This window comes from Pogoniulus pusillus, unplaced genomic scaffold (genome assembly GCF_015220805.1).
Source record: "Pogoniulus pusillus isolate bPogPus1 unplaced genomic scaffold, bPogPus1.pri scaffold_225_arrow_ctg1, whole genome shotgun sequence".
NCBI lineage: Eukaryota > Metazoa > Chordata > Aves > Piciformes > Lybiidae > Pogoniulus > Pogoniulus pusillus.
Window position 1 is genome coordinate 1 of NW_026974651.1, and position 16,220 is coordinate 16,220.

The 16,220-nt window shown below is 45.0% G+C and overlaps 2 protein-coding genes across 2 annotated transcripts; one reads left to right on the forward strand and one right to left on the reverse strand.

The window, feature by feature from the left end:
- Positions 1–153: 153 nt before the first annotated feature.
- On the reverse strand, positions 154–10,506 carry LOC135174018 (uncharacterized; the record flags this gene model as incomplete). The annotated part of the gene is made up of 3 exons (XM_064141266.1): positions 10,416–10,506; positions 1,599–2,912; positions 154–572 (listed from the first exon to the last, which is right to left on the reverse strand). Coding segments are annotated over exons 1-3 (1,824 nt in total), but the record flags the coding sequence as incomplete, so codon positions are not given.
- Positions 10,507–10,696: 190 nt separating this feature from the next.
- LOC135174019 (uncharacterized) lies at positions 10,697–15,430 on the forward strand. The gene is made up of 2 exons (XM_064141267.1): positions 10,697–12,948; positions 15,340–15,430. The coding sequence occupies exon 1, from the start codon at positions 10,697–10,699 to the stop codon at positions 12,866–12,868; it is 2,172 nt and encodes a 723-aa protein (XP_063997337.1). The 3' UTR covers positions 12,869–12,948; positions 15,340–15,430.
- Positions 15,431–16,220: the final 790 nt, after the last annotated feature.

A 16,220-nucleotide genomic window follows, 5' to 3' on the forward strand; every position in this document is an offset into this window, starting at 1 on the left:
AAGTAACAATGCCAAAACACATAACAAATAAAACAACATCTGTTTAACCCAAGGTCCCCCTGGAAGCCAGGAGAGCCAGTCCATATTCCATCCTTCCCAGGTCTGGACAGGTACATGAGCTAATTTTCAAATCCCAGAAGATATTTGTCTCACTACTTTCCCATTGTCATCAATCTGTAGACAACAGTTGGAATCATTTAATTTTCCACAAACCCCTCCTTCTTCTGCTAACAGATAATCAAGAACCATTCGGTGTTGGATAATGGCAGTTCGCATTTGTGTGGATTGATCTGCTAACAGATCTAGGGCCCGAGCTGTCTCATTGGTGATTATTTCTAGCACTGCTTGTAGCCTTATGATACGGTTTAAGTTATAGATTGGTTCTCGAGCACCACTGATCCACTCGTGGGGGTTCCAGGTGGCAGGACCATAATACTCGATGATACGCTGGGGGGTCCAGTCATCTTTTCCCCACTTTTGACCACTCCCCTGTGCCAACTGAGTGGAGATGGACCTTCTCTTTCTTCCCAAATTATCATATACTTTGATTCCCAGACCCTTTCCTTCTCCACCTGGGAGTAAGAAAAAACGTGGGTGAATCAGTCCAATATAGCATACCCCAGTCCAATTAGGTGGTAACCCTTTTATAGAATTTGTCCCTGCCAATGTGTTAGGGAAAAGGACATTGTTCCATCTCCCCTCAGGATGTGCACGACTCTTCATACTAAAATACCAAGCACCCAAATGATTTCTCACTAAGACAATACACCAAAGACATATTTTGGACAAAAGAACAATGCTGAATTGCTTAACAAACCAGGACAGAATACATTAATTCCATATCCCCCCACCCCGTCAGTCCTTCAGTTGGGAGTCCATTGAAGCTTAGGTAAAGCTTCCCCGTGTATCAGGCAAAAGAATAATGCTGAATCATTTAACAGAACAGAACAGAATACATTAGTTCCATAACCCCCCACCCCGTCAATCCTTCAGGTGGGAGTCCATTGAAGCTTAGGTAAAGCTTCCCCGTGTATCTGATGACACTGCCAGGCTGTGAGGAAAGGGCAGTCGGCAGTCCTCTGTTGTAGTGATGCTGCGGGGAGAACTTGTAGCCTGCAAAACTTGAGAAGTCATTAGTATGGCAACAAAACAAATCCTTCTGACAATATCTCAAGGAATCTTTAGTCAACTCCCTCAGATACTGATAAGGTATCAGTGCAAGGCACCCCCACCCAACGTGAGGCTCCCTGAGCCTGCCCAGGTGAAGCTAATTGCTTTGAATGGGCCGGTAAGTGCCTTTGATTGTTTCAGCTTGAAGCCAAGCTAAGCACAAACCAAATCCACCTCCCAAACCCTGTACAATTTGCAATTGATTGGTGAGCTCACAGATCTCTAGGCGTCACCTCCCCCACTCACCACAGAGGGGTGAGGCTCTCAGCTCCTCTGAGGCTGAGAAGGGGGCACGCCTTTCCCCACATCAGATAAGTCTATCAAGGGGGGTGCAGTGGGTTCGAGTTTCTGGCTAGACTCTGGCCAGTTTTTTACAACGATTTCCAACTGCACTGAAGATAACCCATCAATCACTTCTTTTGGGATACCTTTCTTTCGGCCAAGCCCCCACCAATACTGTCTAGTGTTCAGGTGCTCCCTCCCCCCAGTCGAGTGTCGTTTGGGGATTCGAAGCATCTGGCTCCGGGGATCTGCACTTGGCAGTGGGTGATTAATTTCCACATGCCTCAAGCCTCTAGTCTCAGGCTTATGAACTTCCTCAGGCACCCCATACTGCCTGGCATAATCTAATAGCTCTCTAGCCACCTCCTCCCACGTCCATTGTCTGCCATCGGGCTGGTTCCTCCCGGGTGTTAAGTTCTCCCTCAGAGTAGCTTGTATTCGGGAGGTAAGTGGGGTGTCAGCTATCTCCTTTTGGAGCTGAATGCCTTTCATCTTGAGGGAGTCAGGAAGTCCCCTCACCAGGGGGGTCATTCGCTTTGGGTCCACCAAGAGAGAAAGGGGCGATTCAAAATGATGTTTCAGTTCTCTATCATAGACCATTTGCAAACAAGCTGCCTTCTGCACATTTTCCATTATCTGATTCATGCCTCCCCTCAGAACTAGAGGCTCTCCTCTCTCCTTTGAATCAAAGCCCCCAGCCCAAAAAGCTGCTCGCTGAGTAAGGCTCCAGGGACCACTCCTATTGCCCGTAGTTAGGAACACATTAGCACCCCAATAGCCTGTAGCTTCAGCCTCTGTCAACCTAATTTGATCACCTCCAGTTCTAGAGACACGCCATACATATTCCACCTCAGACTCTCCAGCCGAACGTGTAAACTCTTTACGCAGTTTGGCCAGCTCAGTGGAAGAAAAGGGTATCTCTTTCGTTGTGATGGCAGGGGTGCCATCCTCATCCTCGTACAGCATCTCAGTTTTAATGAGAGGACGCATGTGAGCCGCAGCTTCCTCTGCTGCTGCCAGTTCTGCCTGGGGGTATATGGAGGCAGGCTCTGTCTGCTTTAACTCTTCCTCCTTCAAAAACCACTTTTGCCACTTCTGTTCTGTTTTTAATCTATCCTTAAGATCTGCCACTTCGTCTTTTAAAGTTACAATATGCCCTTGCAGGGAATCTACCAGATCCTGCAAGGAGGAAACGATTTTATTCTCTCGTCCGTTTTGGCTTTGCTTTTCATCTATTGAAGCGGCCAAACACGCACCCAAAACTGCACAGATGAAGGCTTTGCCCTTTCCCGACTTGGCCCGTGCCTCCTTCTGCAGGGCCACAATCCGATCTGCCACACTCTGACAGTTACTCCAGTTCTCACGGGCCCAATCCAGCCCTTCCACGGACGGGCGGGCACCGTGAGCTTCCAACAAACAGAAAAGCCTCTCCACCGTGGCCATTGCCTTTAAGGTAAGAGCTCCACGGGGAGGTCACAACAACACAAAGACCTTATACCTCAAAACCTTCCCTACAAAAACCGCTCAAAGAAAGCTCACACACACAATAAATTCCTCCAGGGAGATCACACCAAGATCTAGCTTCTCGGAGAGGACAGCCACAGTCACCCCGAGAGGACACACTTTACCAACAGAGAAACTGTTCCGTTTGGGTTCACTAGACTTCTCGGGGGAAATTCTTTCCCCCAGGACACACTTTACACAATCCTATTTACCGCAGGGTACTAAGAATTCTCGGGAAGGCCACACTATAAAATCAACACTTGTACCCTAAAATATTCTTTCCCGGGAACGCAGAGATCTAGCTTCTCGGAGAGGACAGCCACAGTCACCCCGAGAGGACACACTTTACCAACAGAGAGACTTCTCGGGGGAAATTCTTTCCCCCAGGACACACTTTACACAATATTCACAAGTTTCCTAGACTTCTTGTGAACCTTTCCCCAAGGGGACACACTTTCTCAATATTCTCAATTTTACTAGACTTCTTGTGGAGGTACCTCTCCCCAAGAGGACACACTTTACACAATATTTCCTATTTACCGCAGGGTACTAAGAATGCTCGGGAAGGTCACACTATAAAATCAACACTTGTACCCCAAAATATTCTTTCCCGGGAACGCAGACACATTTAGGCATTTGAAGAATCCCCACACTCTGCTCCACAAGCATTCATTTTGCTCTCAGAGTACATCTCAGACACACTCGTGCACACTTTGGGGTTCTCAGAAATGCAACAGTTTCCTGATGATACTTTCACTACACAGAATCCTGTCCGTGACGCCAAAAAATGTCAAGGTCCGGAGGAGCAGAGATGAACAGTATCTCTGTCCAGCGGAGCTAGACCAGTTCTTATGGATTCCGTGTTGTGAAATTAAGGTGCAAACGAGACCAGATATCACCATGAAACTGTTTATTAAAGGATAAGGTTGGGCAAAACGGAGGGAGAGAGGGGAGAAGGGGGAGAGAGAAAGATCAGAACAGAGGGAGAGAGGGGAGAAGGGGGAGAGAGAAAGATAAAGAGATCGATGGAGAAGGAAAGAAGGAGCAGGGAAGGGGAGAAGGCTGTGAGCATATTACCCTCAGTCGCAGATGAAGGAGTGAGAGAGAGACGGGTGCGTGGCCCAGGGATGATCTTCTGCGGAGTTTGTCAGAGGTTCTCCAGGCGGTGTGCAGCTCTGGTGGTCTGGTGATGGTCTGCCCTCGGTGGTCCGGTGGTCCGGTGGAGGTGCCACTCTCTGTCTGCTGGTGATGCCACTGGTGGTGCGGTGGGAATACCACTGGTGGGGATACCACCCTTGGTCTGGTGGGGATGCCACACTTGGTCTGGTGGGGATGCCACACTTTGGCAGGCATTTCTCCTGCCATTTAAGGTGGAGGCTTCCTGGGCAGTCCAGCCAGGGTGAGGTCTAGGAGTTTCAAAGGTATTGTCTGTTGATTTGCATCTCTGAGCTTTTGGGCAAAGCACCGAGTCTGAGTCCCAGAAGTAACAAGATTAAGGAGGGACAATGCAATCTTTATCTTTGTTGATTAACGAGAGAGAAGATCAGACTCTCACATACGCCCAACCAGGAATGGCCTAACCTGGTATCCCATGCACCATTCTGCATCTTTCCAGCTGTGTCACACGCTGGCAAAAGAAACTTTCTCCTAGCTCCTTTCACATTAGAAGCAGAAACACGTTTTTATCCTAGCCCGATTGAGGAACCATAAGAATGCGGTTTAGAAAAAGCAATCATTATGCTTATAGACCCAGCCAGGAATGGCCTAGCCTGGAATCCCATGCACCATTCTGCAGCTTTCCAGATGCGTCACACACTGGCAAAAGGAACATTCTCCTAGCTCCTTTCCTTTGAAGCTGAAAAACGTTTTGATCCTAGCCCTATTGAATAACCATAGAAATGCAGTTTAGAAACAGCACTCATTCTGCTTATAGACCCAGCCAGGAATGGCCTAGCCCTGAATCACATGCACCATTCTGCAGCTTTGCAGCTGGGTCACACACTGGCAAAAGAAACTTTCTCCTGGCTTCTTTCCATTGAAGCAGAAACACGTTTTGATCCCAGCCCCATTGAACAACCATACAAATGCGGTTTAGAAACAGCACTCATTCTGCTTATATAACCAGCCAGGAATGGCCTGGCCCAGAATCACATGCACCATTCTGCAGTTTTCCAGCTTCCTCACACACTGGCAAAAGAAACTTTCTCCTAACTCCTTTCCTTTGAAGCAGAAACACTTTTGATCCTAGCCCCATTGAAGAAAGACAGAAATGCGGTTTAGAAAAAGCATTCATTCTGCTTATAGACCCAGCCAGGAATGGCCTAGCCCTGAATCCCATGCACCATTCTGCAGTTTTCCAGCTCCCTCACACACTGGCAAAAGAAACTTTCTCCTAGCTCGTTTCCTTTGAAGCAGAAAAACGTTTTGATCCTAGCCCCTTTGAGGAACAATAGAAATGCGGTTTAGAAAAAGCACTCATTCTGCTTATAGACCCAGCCAGGAATGGCCTAGCCTGGAATCCCCTGCACCATTCTGCATCTTTCCAGCCGCCTCACACACTGGCCAAAGAAACTTTCTCCAAGATTCTTTCCTTTGAAGCAGAAACACATTTTCATCCCTGACCCAATGAAGAAACACAGAAATGCGGTTTAGAAAAAGCACTCATTCTGCTTATAGACCCAGCAAGGAATGGCCTAGCCTGGAATCCCATGCAGCATTCTGCAGCTTTCCAGCTCACTCACACACTGGCAAAAGAAACTTTCTCCTAGCTCCTTTCCTTTGAAGGAGAAACACGTGTTGATCCTAGCCCCATTGAACAACCATACAAATGCGGTTTAGAAACAGCACTCATTCTGCTTATAGACCCAGCCAGGAATGGCGTAGCCTGGAATCCCCTGCACCATTCTGCAGCTTTCCAGCTCCCTCACACACTGGCAAAAGAAACTTTCTCCTAGCTTCTTTCCTTTGAAGCAGAAACACGTTTTGATCCTGGCCACATTGAACAACCATACAAATGCGGTTTATTAACAGCTCTCATTCTTCTTATATACCCAGCCAGGAATGGCCTGGCCCTGAATCCCATGCACCATTCTGCAGCTTTCCAGCTGCGTCACACACTGGCAAAAGGAACATTCTCCTAGCTCCTTTCCTTTGAATCTGAAAAACGTTTTGATCCTAGCCCCATTGAGGAACAATAGAAATGCGGTTTAGAAAGAGCACTCATTCTGCTTATAGACCCAGCCAGGAATGGCCGAGCCTGGTATCCCCTGCACCATTCTGCATCTTTCCAGCCGCGTCACACACTGGCAAAAGAAACTTTCTCCTAACTCCTTTCATTTGAAGCAGAAACACGTTTTGATCCTAGCATCATTGAAGAAAGACAGAAATGCGGTTTAGAAAAAGCATTCATTCTGCTTTTAGACCCATGCAGGAATGGCCTAGCCCTGAATCCCATGCACCATTCTGCAGCTTTCCAGCTCCCTCACACACTGGCAAAAGAAACTTTCTCCTAGCTTCTTTCCTTTGAAGCAGAAACACATTTTCATCCTAGCCCCATTGAAGAAAGACAGAAATGCGGTTTAGAAACAGCACTCATTCTGCTTATAGACCCAGCCAGGAATGGCCTAGCCCTGAATCCCATGCACCATTCTGCAGCTTTCCAGCTCCCTCACACACTGGCAGAAGAAACTTTCTCCTAGCTTCTTTCCTTTGAAGCAGAAACACATTTTCATCCTAGACCCATTGAAGAAACACAGAAATGCGGTTTAGAAAAAGCACACATTCTGCTTATAGACCCAGCCAGGAATGGCCTAGCCTGGAATCCCGTGCACCATTCTGCATCTTTCCAGCCGCGTCACACACTGGCAAAAGAAACTTTCTCCTAGCTCCTTTCCTTTGAAGCAGATACACGTTTTGATCCTAGCCCCATTGAACAAACATAGTAATGAGGCTTAAAAAAATTACTCATTCTGCTTATATACCCGGCCAGGAATGGCCTAGCCTGGAATCCCATGCAGCATTCTGCAGCTTTCCAGCTCACTCACACACTGGCAAAAGAAACATTCTCCTAGCTTCTTTCCTTTGAAGCGTGTGCTAGTTTGAAGCAAACTAGAATGTTTTGGTAACAGAACTAGATAACGGGCAGTGAAATGAAAAACAATTGTGTCTACTTCTCTCACAGTCACGCTGAGAACTCTGGGAAGAAGAAAGACTTTTTCTCCATTTTGTTTCTCACTCTTGCTTTGCCTTTGACCTGGTCACATCTCATTAACCCTGCTCCTACTAACCTTGCTCCCTAACCTCTTGGCTGCACCTCTCTTTTTCCTGAGAACTGGGGTAAGGTTGAGAGGGCCGGGGGGAGGTGTTGGGGTGGTTTGAGAGCCCCTCCTGGGGACTCAGGTTTCTGGGAGGGGAGTTGTGCTTTTATATTGTTTATCCTTTGTATATTTCTGTATATAATTGTATATAACTGTATATATTGTAAATAGCTGCTTGTAAATTCTGCTAGCTGTAAATAAATTGCTTCATCTATATTCCCAGGGTCCGTCTGAGTTAGCTGGGGCAAATTCAAAAGTGTGGGGGGGCGAGGTAACCCCCAAACCATCACATTTTTTATTGGCGCCCAACGTGGGGCTAGATATTTTGGAGTGATTGGAAAATTAGCTCTGGGAATTAAGATGAAGCTAATCAAGCAGCTATTGTACTTGGTGGGGATTGCTGTGTGGCCTGTTTTCTGGTTTTTTGTGTACAACTGGATCAAAGATGTGATGGTTTGGGGGTTACCCCGCCCCCCCACACTTTTGAATTTGCCCCAGCTAACTCAGACGGACCCTGGGAATATAGATGAAGCAATTTATTTACAGCTAGCAGAATTTACAAGCAGCTATTTACAATATATACAGTTATATACAATTATATACAGAAATATACAAAGGATAAACAATACAGAAGCACAACTCCCCTCCCAGAAACCTGAGTCCCCAGGAGGGGCTTTCAAACCACCCCAACACCTCCCCCCGGCCCTCTCAACCTTACCCCAGTTCTCAGGAAGAAAAAAGGTGCAGCCAAGAGGTTAGGGAGCAAGGTTAGTAGGAGCAGGGTTAATGAGATGTGACCAGGTCCAAGGCAAAAGCAAGAGTGAGAGACAAAATGGAGAATGTTTTCTTCTTCTTCCCAGAGTTCTCAGCGTGACTGTGAGAGAAGTAGACACAATTGTTTTTCATTTCACTGCCCGTTATCTAGTTCTTCTACCAAAACATTCCAGCTTGCTTCAAACTAGCACAAAAGATCAAATTGGTTATTTCTTGCTTCATGTAGTTTTTAAGAAGGCTAAAGTTAAGCTTTCAAACATGTTCTGGAGCTGGGGTGATTTCATTCTTGGTTATGCTGGTTTTAGTGTCACTGAGAATATTACTAGTGATATTACAAGAGTTTTTGTCAATAATGTTACAATCAATCGAGAGTCTGCTTTATCTACTGCTCTCATGAGGGTCATCCAGCCCCAAACTGAAATGCCAAGTCCATGCAAGGATTTTTACAGAAAAGAGATTGTGGCGGGGTTGCTGTGCATTATCATGGCTCTTATGATTTTAATTTTCATATTAATTTTGGCATTATTGGTGAAAAATTCAAAACCAGCTTCTATAAGAACTAGGAAAAATTCTGTGTCTCAGAAGCAGTCTCTTTCACAGCAAAACAAGGGAACACAGTCGTCGGCTTCCCCCTTGCCAGCCTCTGCCCCTCCTTCTCCAAGTGCTGGGAACACAGCCAGTGTTCCTGCCACTAACGTAAACAATGATAAGGATAACCAAAACAACGCCACAGAGTCTAGACAGGAATCGAACTTGGGACCTTTCGCACGGCAGGCAAGCACTCTACCCCAGAGCTACCATGACATTGCTAATGCTTTCTTCTCTATTCCCATAGCAAAGGAGTGCAGGCCTCAGTTCGCATTCACCTGGAGAGGAATCCAGTACCAGTTCAATCGTTTGCCTCAGGGGTGGAAACACAGCTCAACCATCTGTCACTCAGTCATCCACAATGCACTGGAGAAAGGTAAAGCTCCAGAGCACATCCAGTACATCGACGACATCATTGTGTGGGGCCAAACTGCTGAGGAAGTCTTCGAGAAAGGTAACAAAATCATTGACATTCTGTTACAAGCAGGTTTTGCCATTAAGAGAGACAAGGTCAAAGGACCTGCCAGAGAAATTCAGTTTCTGGGAGTGCGGTGGCAAGATGGTCGCCGTTACATTCCTCAGGATGTGATCAACAAAGTCTCTACCATGGCAGTTCCCACCAGTAAGAAGGACACACTTTCTTTTCTTGGTGTGGTGGGATTTTGGAGACTACACATTCCTGGTTTCAGTCAGATTGTCAAACCTCTGCATGATGTGACTCGTAAGAGAAACAATTTTGAGTGGGGACCTGAACAACAAGCAGCCTTTGATCAGATTAAGCGAGAAGTAGTCCATGCAGTGGGCTTAGGACCTGTGAGATCTGGTCCGGACATTAAAAACATTCTGTACACGGCTGCCAGTGACAATGGTCCAACTTGGAGTCTTTGGCAGAGAGCTCCAAATGAGACACGTGGTCGTCCACTTGGTTTCTGGGGACGTTGTTACAGAGGTTCAGAGACAAATTACACTGCAACTGAGAAAGAGATTCTAGCAGCCTATGAGGGAGTGAAAGCAGCTTCTGAAGTGATTGGAACTGAGTCACAATTGCTTTTAGCTCCTAGACTGCCAGTTCTTAACTGGATGTTCAAGGGCAAAGGTTCATCACCACATCATGCCACAGATGCAACCTGGTCTAAATGGATGGCTTTGATAACCCAACGAGCACGAATGGGTAATCTTGACCGACCTGGTCTGGTGGAGGTGATCACCAACTGGCCAGAAGGCACAGACTGTTCCAAACCTCCAGATGAGAAAATAACTCGTGCTGAGGAAGCTCCTCCCTATGGTGATCTCTCTGATCAGGAAAAGAACTATGCTTTATTCACAGATGGTTCCTGTCGTCTTGTTGGGAACAAGCGAATATGGAAGTCAGCAGTTTGGAGTCCTGTGGGGAATTTTGTAGGGGCTGTTGCTTTGCAATCGATATGTAGGCGATTGGAACACAGCGGGTAAGACACCGCTCAGCCCAAGGACACTGTGTCCGCTTCGTGCTTTCTATGAAAAAAAAAAGCAGAGTTGGCCTGAGGATGTTGTGTCCTTGTGATACAGCTGTGCAAAGTAAAACAAGTAATGAATCAGTCATGAATATACCTTAGAACAAAGGATCTGCACATCTGGAAATGTAGGGTTTGATATATGAGCACACGTACTGCTTATAAAAATACCTTTTTGTATCTACTAATGATTATGTTTTAAACCACAAAAATGTATTGCATGGACCAATTAGAAATCGACATGTAATCCTGTAATAGTATAAAAAGCCTTCTAATTTGTGTATTAAACGTCTTACATTTACAATCCATATTGGATTCTGTAAGTCCATTTCCTCAACTTTGGGAACAGTCAGCATGCTAACAGCGCCTAACAGCGACATCTGGTGACCCCCGACGTGATCAGCAAGAGACCTGATACCCGGGAAGAGAGCTGAGCTGACTGCAAAGCGGGGAAAAAGAAAAGAAATTCCGCGGCGGCTGCGGCCGGACGTCCGAGAGAGGCGTGAGTGGTACCACGGATTTTCGACTCAGCGGGTGAGTCGGCTGCCTTGAGCAGGGAAAAGGCGCGGAATGGGGAATACGGCCCCGGGAATAGAAAAAGCTTCTGTTGAAGCCTTGTTGAAATTTGGACAGAAAGCTGGAGACCCGCTGGATCGGGCTCTAGTGACAGATTTGTTGTCTTGGGCACGCCGTAGAGGCTTACTCAAGGAAACTGCACAAGTTTTTAAAGACGAGACGTGGAAGCATATAGGGGAGGAAATATGGGAATCTGTCCAGACTGATAATAAAGAAGCAAAAAGACTTGCTTCAACCTATCGACAGATCAGTCTCTTAGTACAAAAAATAGGAGCGGAGGCAGAAGTTGAAGCAATAATTCAGACCATCTTGAAAGACGCTAAAAATAAAGTAACATCGGGATCGGGGGCGGAGACAAAAACTGCCGCGGAGACAAAAGCTGAGACGAAAACTGTTTGCCCTGCTACCCAAGGTCCTTACGATTATCTCATTCCTGATTGGGACCCCGATAAGGGAGCGGGAGGTTCACAAGTCCCCGAGCCTATGGAAGTGGGACAAGCGGTACCATCAGCTCCGCAAATAGATCCTGCAACTGTCCCTCTGCCTCCTGAGGAAGAGGAGTTAAAGACTCTTTTACATGAGCAGGCAGATGCAATGACTAAACTATTGAATGAGATGCAACGGTTGGATAAAGGTTCCAAATCAAGGGTGGTTAAAGAGAGTTATCGCAAGGCACATAAGTCTATTGTTGAAGGTCTGAAAAATGTTGAGAAACAATTAACAAAGATTGAGTCTGGTAATTGTGTTCACCCTGCTGCTGTTACTGAAGAGAAAAATACAGATGGTAAAATGTCAGTGGAAAGGGCTCGTCAACGGGTGTTACAAAGTATCAGAGATGGTGAAATGGACATAGAGGAGGGCGATTGGTATTTGCGGTCTAAGTATGGTTCAGAAGCGAGACTGTCTGCGGAGGATAAGAGAAAGCTTGCAGATTGGTTTGCATTGTATCCTCAGTATAAAAGGGAAGAGGATTCAGCAAGTGGAATGGTGGATGATGTCTGGAAGTGGTGGAGAGGGAAAGCGAATGAGGAAAAGTCAAAGGAGACTCCTAAACAGAGAAATTCTGATTACATTCCAAAAGATCCCAACTTTGACATGTCAAACCGGTGGAAGGGAGTTGTAACCAATGCTGAAATTACTGGGGATTTTCAGTTTACAGCTGCACCAGTAACTATTGATAATAATGGACAGAGAAACTGGCAGCCTATAGATTGGACCACAGTTGCCAAAATACAGAAAGCAATTTTAGATTATGGAATAGACAATCGACTGGTCAGAAGACAGATGGAAACATTTATAAAACATCAGACACTAATACCCACAGACATTAAACATCTGTTTGAACTGATGCTGGGACCTACGAGTTATATGATGTTTGTTAACAAGTGGCAGGAAAGATTAGAGCAGAAACAGCTTGATAACTTGACACTGCCGCACGGAGATCCCTTACGGGTGGCCTCCCTAGAGCAATTAATGGGGAACGGTCAGTACGTTGACCCACAGCGGCAAGCTGCGCTAGACTTGCGGATTCTGGCTCAAAGCAAAGTGGCTGCCCTTGAAGCTTTCGCCAGTTTGCCACAGGTCGGCACTCCAAAACAACCATACTTGCAAATTAAACAGAAAGATAATGAGTCATTTATGGCATTTGTTGACAGAATTACAGAAGGTGTTGAAATGGCACCTGACATTCCAGCCAACATGAAAGAGACATTGGTAAAAGAGATTGCTATGCAAAATGCCAATGCTGCATGTCGGAGGTTAATTGCCACTTTACCCCCTGCTGCTTCTTTACTGCAAATGGTAGAACAATGTTCTCGAGCCCCGATGGAAGAAGAGAAGGAAAAGGCTCGAATTCATGCCTCTGCATTAGCAGCTGCATTGTCCAAATGCTCGCCACAAGGAAAGGGGGACAAGGGCTCAAATCCTGTATGTTTTAAATGTGGACAGACGGGACATTTTAAAAAGCATTGTCCTACAATTAAGGCTGTTACTAACCAAGTATCGTCGATGAGTTCTCCATTCGCAGGAACCTGCAACAAGTGTGACAAGTTCGGACACAGAGCATCAGACTGCAAATCCCGATTTAAGAAGGATGGAACACCTCTTGTGCCCCAGCAGGGAAACGGGGGAGGCCGCGTGGGGGGCGCGGCTCAGACCTCATCTTAAGCGACCGGACCCCCCACAACGGAGGCTGCCTCGACGATCTACTCGCCGCCACCAGAGGAAGCGCTGGCCTCGATTTGGTCGTAAGTGAAACAATAACAATCACAACACAGGAGGTTACACTAATCCCTACTACCAGTAAAGGACCATTAGGGCATGGACTTTCTGCCTTACTAATAGGAAGATCTTCAGCTACAAGAACTGGAATTTTTGTACAACCAGGATTAATCGATAGTGACTTCACAGGAGTTATTCACATTATGGTTAATGTTTTTACACCACCAATTACCATTCCAAAAGGCAGTAAGATAGCACAATTGATTCCTTTCAAAGCCTGTGTACCACATTCAACACCTAAAATCAGAGGAACAGGAGGGTTTGGGTCTACAGAGCCACTAATAGCTTTCTCTGAGGTGATAACTAACAACAAACCTACACGTTCTGTTACCATTATCCATCCCGACACTCAGATCACCCCTAAAACCATTACAGCTGAGATGATGATTGACACGGGTGCAGATGTCACTATAGTGCCAGCTGCATATTGGCCAAAAGCGTGGCCAATTGTAAATTCATCTGAGAAGGTTTTGGGAATAGCAGGACTAGCAGAAATGAGAAAAAGTGCTGTGTTATTGGACATCAAAGACAATGAGGGGAACATTGCAAAAGTAACACCTGTAATCATGAACACACCCTTATGGTTGCTAGGTCGAGATGTACTCTCCCAATGGCAACTTGTTTTGTCTACTCCTTTTCCATAGCGGCCACTGACAAAGGTGCTCTTCCCACTATTAAGCTGACTTGGAAAACTGATAAGCCTGTGTGGGTTGATCAGTGGCCGCTCACTGATGAAAAATTGGAGCACCTGAACCAGCTTGTGGATGAACAATTAGAGAAAGGCCATATAAAAGAATCTTTTAGTCCTTGGAACACTCCAGTTTTTGTTATACAGAAAAAATCAGGAAAATGGCGATTTTTGCACGATCTTCGTGCTGTTAATGAGCAAATGACGCCAATGGGAGCGTTACAACCAGGCCTACCTTCTCCAGCTGCAATACCTGTTAATTGGGCTGTCTACATTATTGATCTTAAGGATTGTTTCTTTAGTATTCCACTCGATCCTGCTGATACTCCACGATTTGCCTTTAGTATACCATCAAAGAATAACAGTGCCCCCATGAGAAGATTTGAATGGATAGTTCTGCCACAGGGAATGCGTAATAGCCCAACCATATGTCAATGGTATGTTAACCAAGCATTACAAAATTGGAAGAGTTCACACCCTACATACGTGGTATTACATTATATGGATGATATCTTGATTGCTTCTCCCATTCCCTTAACAGAAACTGAGAAGACTACATTATCACAGACTCTTAAGCACTGGGGATTGACAATTGCAAAAGATAAGATTCAGGCCCAAGAACCATGGAATTATCTAGGACTGATAGTGACAGAAAGCAGAATCAGACCTCAAAAAATTACACTACATGTGAAAATAGAAACAGTGAACGATGTCCAAAAATTATTAGGAGAATTGCAATGGATCAGACAATGGATAGGGATTACTAATAAAGATCTTGAACCCCTTAGAGAGTTGCTAAAAGGATCAAAACATCCAGCAGAACCTAGAGTTTTGCAAAACCAGCACTATGAGGCACTTGAAAAAATTAATAACAAAATAGCTGAATTACAAGCATATCGTTACAATACTGCCTTGCCAATCAATGTTTATTTATGCCAACAAGACAATGATTACTATTTGGCAATAGGACAGGAACAGGATCAGAAGACATTCCTACTATTGGAGTGGTTATTTCCAAAAAGTCAGCCTCATGCATCACTGTTACACAAACTTGACCTTGTTGGTTCCTTGCTGTTAAAGGCAAAACGTAGAGTACGTCATGTTTTTGGGGTAGAAGTAACTAAGATTGTGTTACCATTTGCAATGAAATCAGTGGTAGAAGAATGGTGTAACATGTCATATTCTTTTGCTACTGCAGTGATTGCTACATCTATTGATAATCATTATCCTGCATTTCCTCTATTTGGTACTCAATTGATGTTAAACCAGAAAGCACTGAAATGTGAACAACCTATTGAAAATGGTGTTACAGTTTTTACTGATGCTTCTGGGAAAACACACAAATATGGCTATGCTAAATGGTGTGACACTTCCAAACAATGGAAGACTGTAGTGAAAGAACTAGAAGGAGTTTCTGTTCAATGCCTTGAACTCAAAGCAGTAACAATGGTGTTTGAAGACTTTGTAAATATCCCTGTAAATATTATTACTGATTCTATGTATGTAGCTTCTGTTGTGAATCGAGTAGAGGAGTCAATTATTGGACACATTTCTAACAAGGTTATTGAAGCTGTGATTATTCAATTGTTGAATTTGATTCTAAACAGAAAATGTTTATATTTTTGTACTCATATTCGTAGTCATACTAACTTGCCTGGATTCTTGTCAGAAGGAAACGCGAAAGCCGATGAGGTGGTGAGTGCTGGAGCCCAGCAAAATGATACTGATGAACCTTCTGTTTCTGTCAAATCAGCCACTCAGGCAATTAAGCAAGCACAAGTAAGTCATGCATTCTTTCACCAATCTGCAAAAAGTTTGTCTAAGGAATTCTCTATATCTCTGCAAACTGCTCGTGGCATTATTGCCTCGTGTCCTGATTGTGCCAAGGTCTCACCCCTACAATCAGAAGGCACTAATCCTAGGGGGACTGAGGCAAGAGAGTTATTTCAAACAGACATTACAATTGTTCCATCATTTGGACGTCTAAAATATGTTCATGTCACAGTAGATACCTATAGTTCAGCCTTGTGGGCATCTGCCATGACATCATCGGGGGCGTCAGCAACGTGTCGACATTGGAGAATGGCATTTGCTGTATTAGGAAACCCCCAAACAATTAAGACAGACAATGGTCCAAATTATAAAAGCCAAATTGTTGAAGCATTTCTTTCAGCCTGGAATATCAAACATTTATTTGGAATTCCTTACAATAGTACAGGACAGGCAATTGTTGAAAGAAAGCATTCTGATCTCAAACGATATATTGCCATTTTTCAAAGACAGGGGGAGTTTTCCCATTCCCACTCCCCCCACGATATTCTTTCAAAGGCCATTTATGTTTTAAATTGGAAACTCTGGTCACAAAAGTCGAATCAAGAAGTTGGGTCAACCCCTATCTTTAGACATTTTACTCAAAACAATCCTTTAAAAGAAACACACGTTTCTGTGCAAGTTTGGGACCCCTCATCAGCCACCTGGAATGGACCATGGAGATTAATAACTTGGGGTCGTGGATATGCTTGTGTCATTACAGAGGACGGAGAGCGGTGG

Excerpts from the sequence above, each read along its gene's own strand:
- LOC135174019 (XM_064141267.1), top strand. The coding sequence starts at position 10,697 with ATGGGGAATACGGCCCCGGGAATAGAAAAAGCTTCTGTTGAAGCCTTG.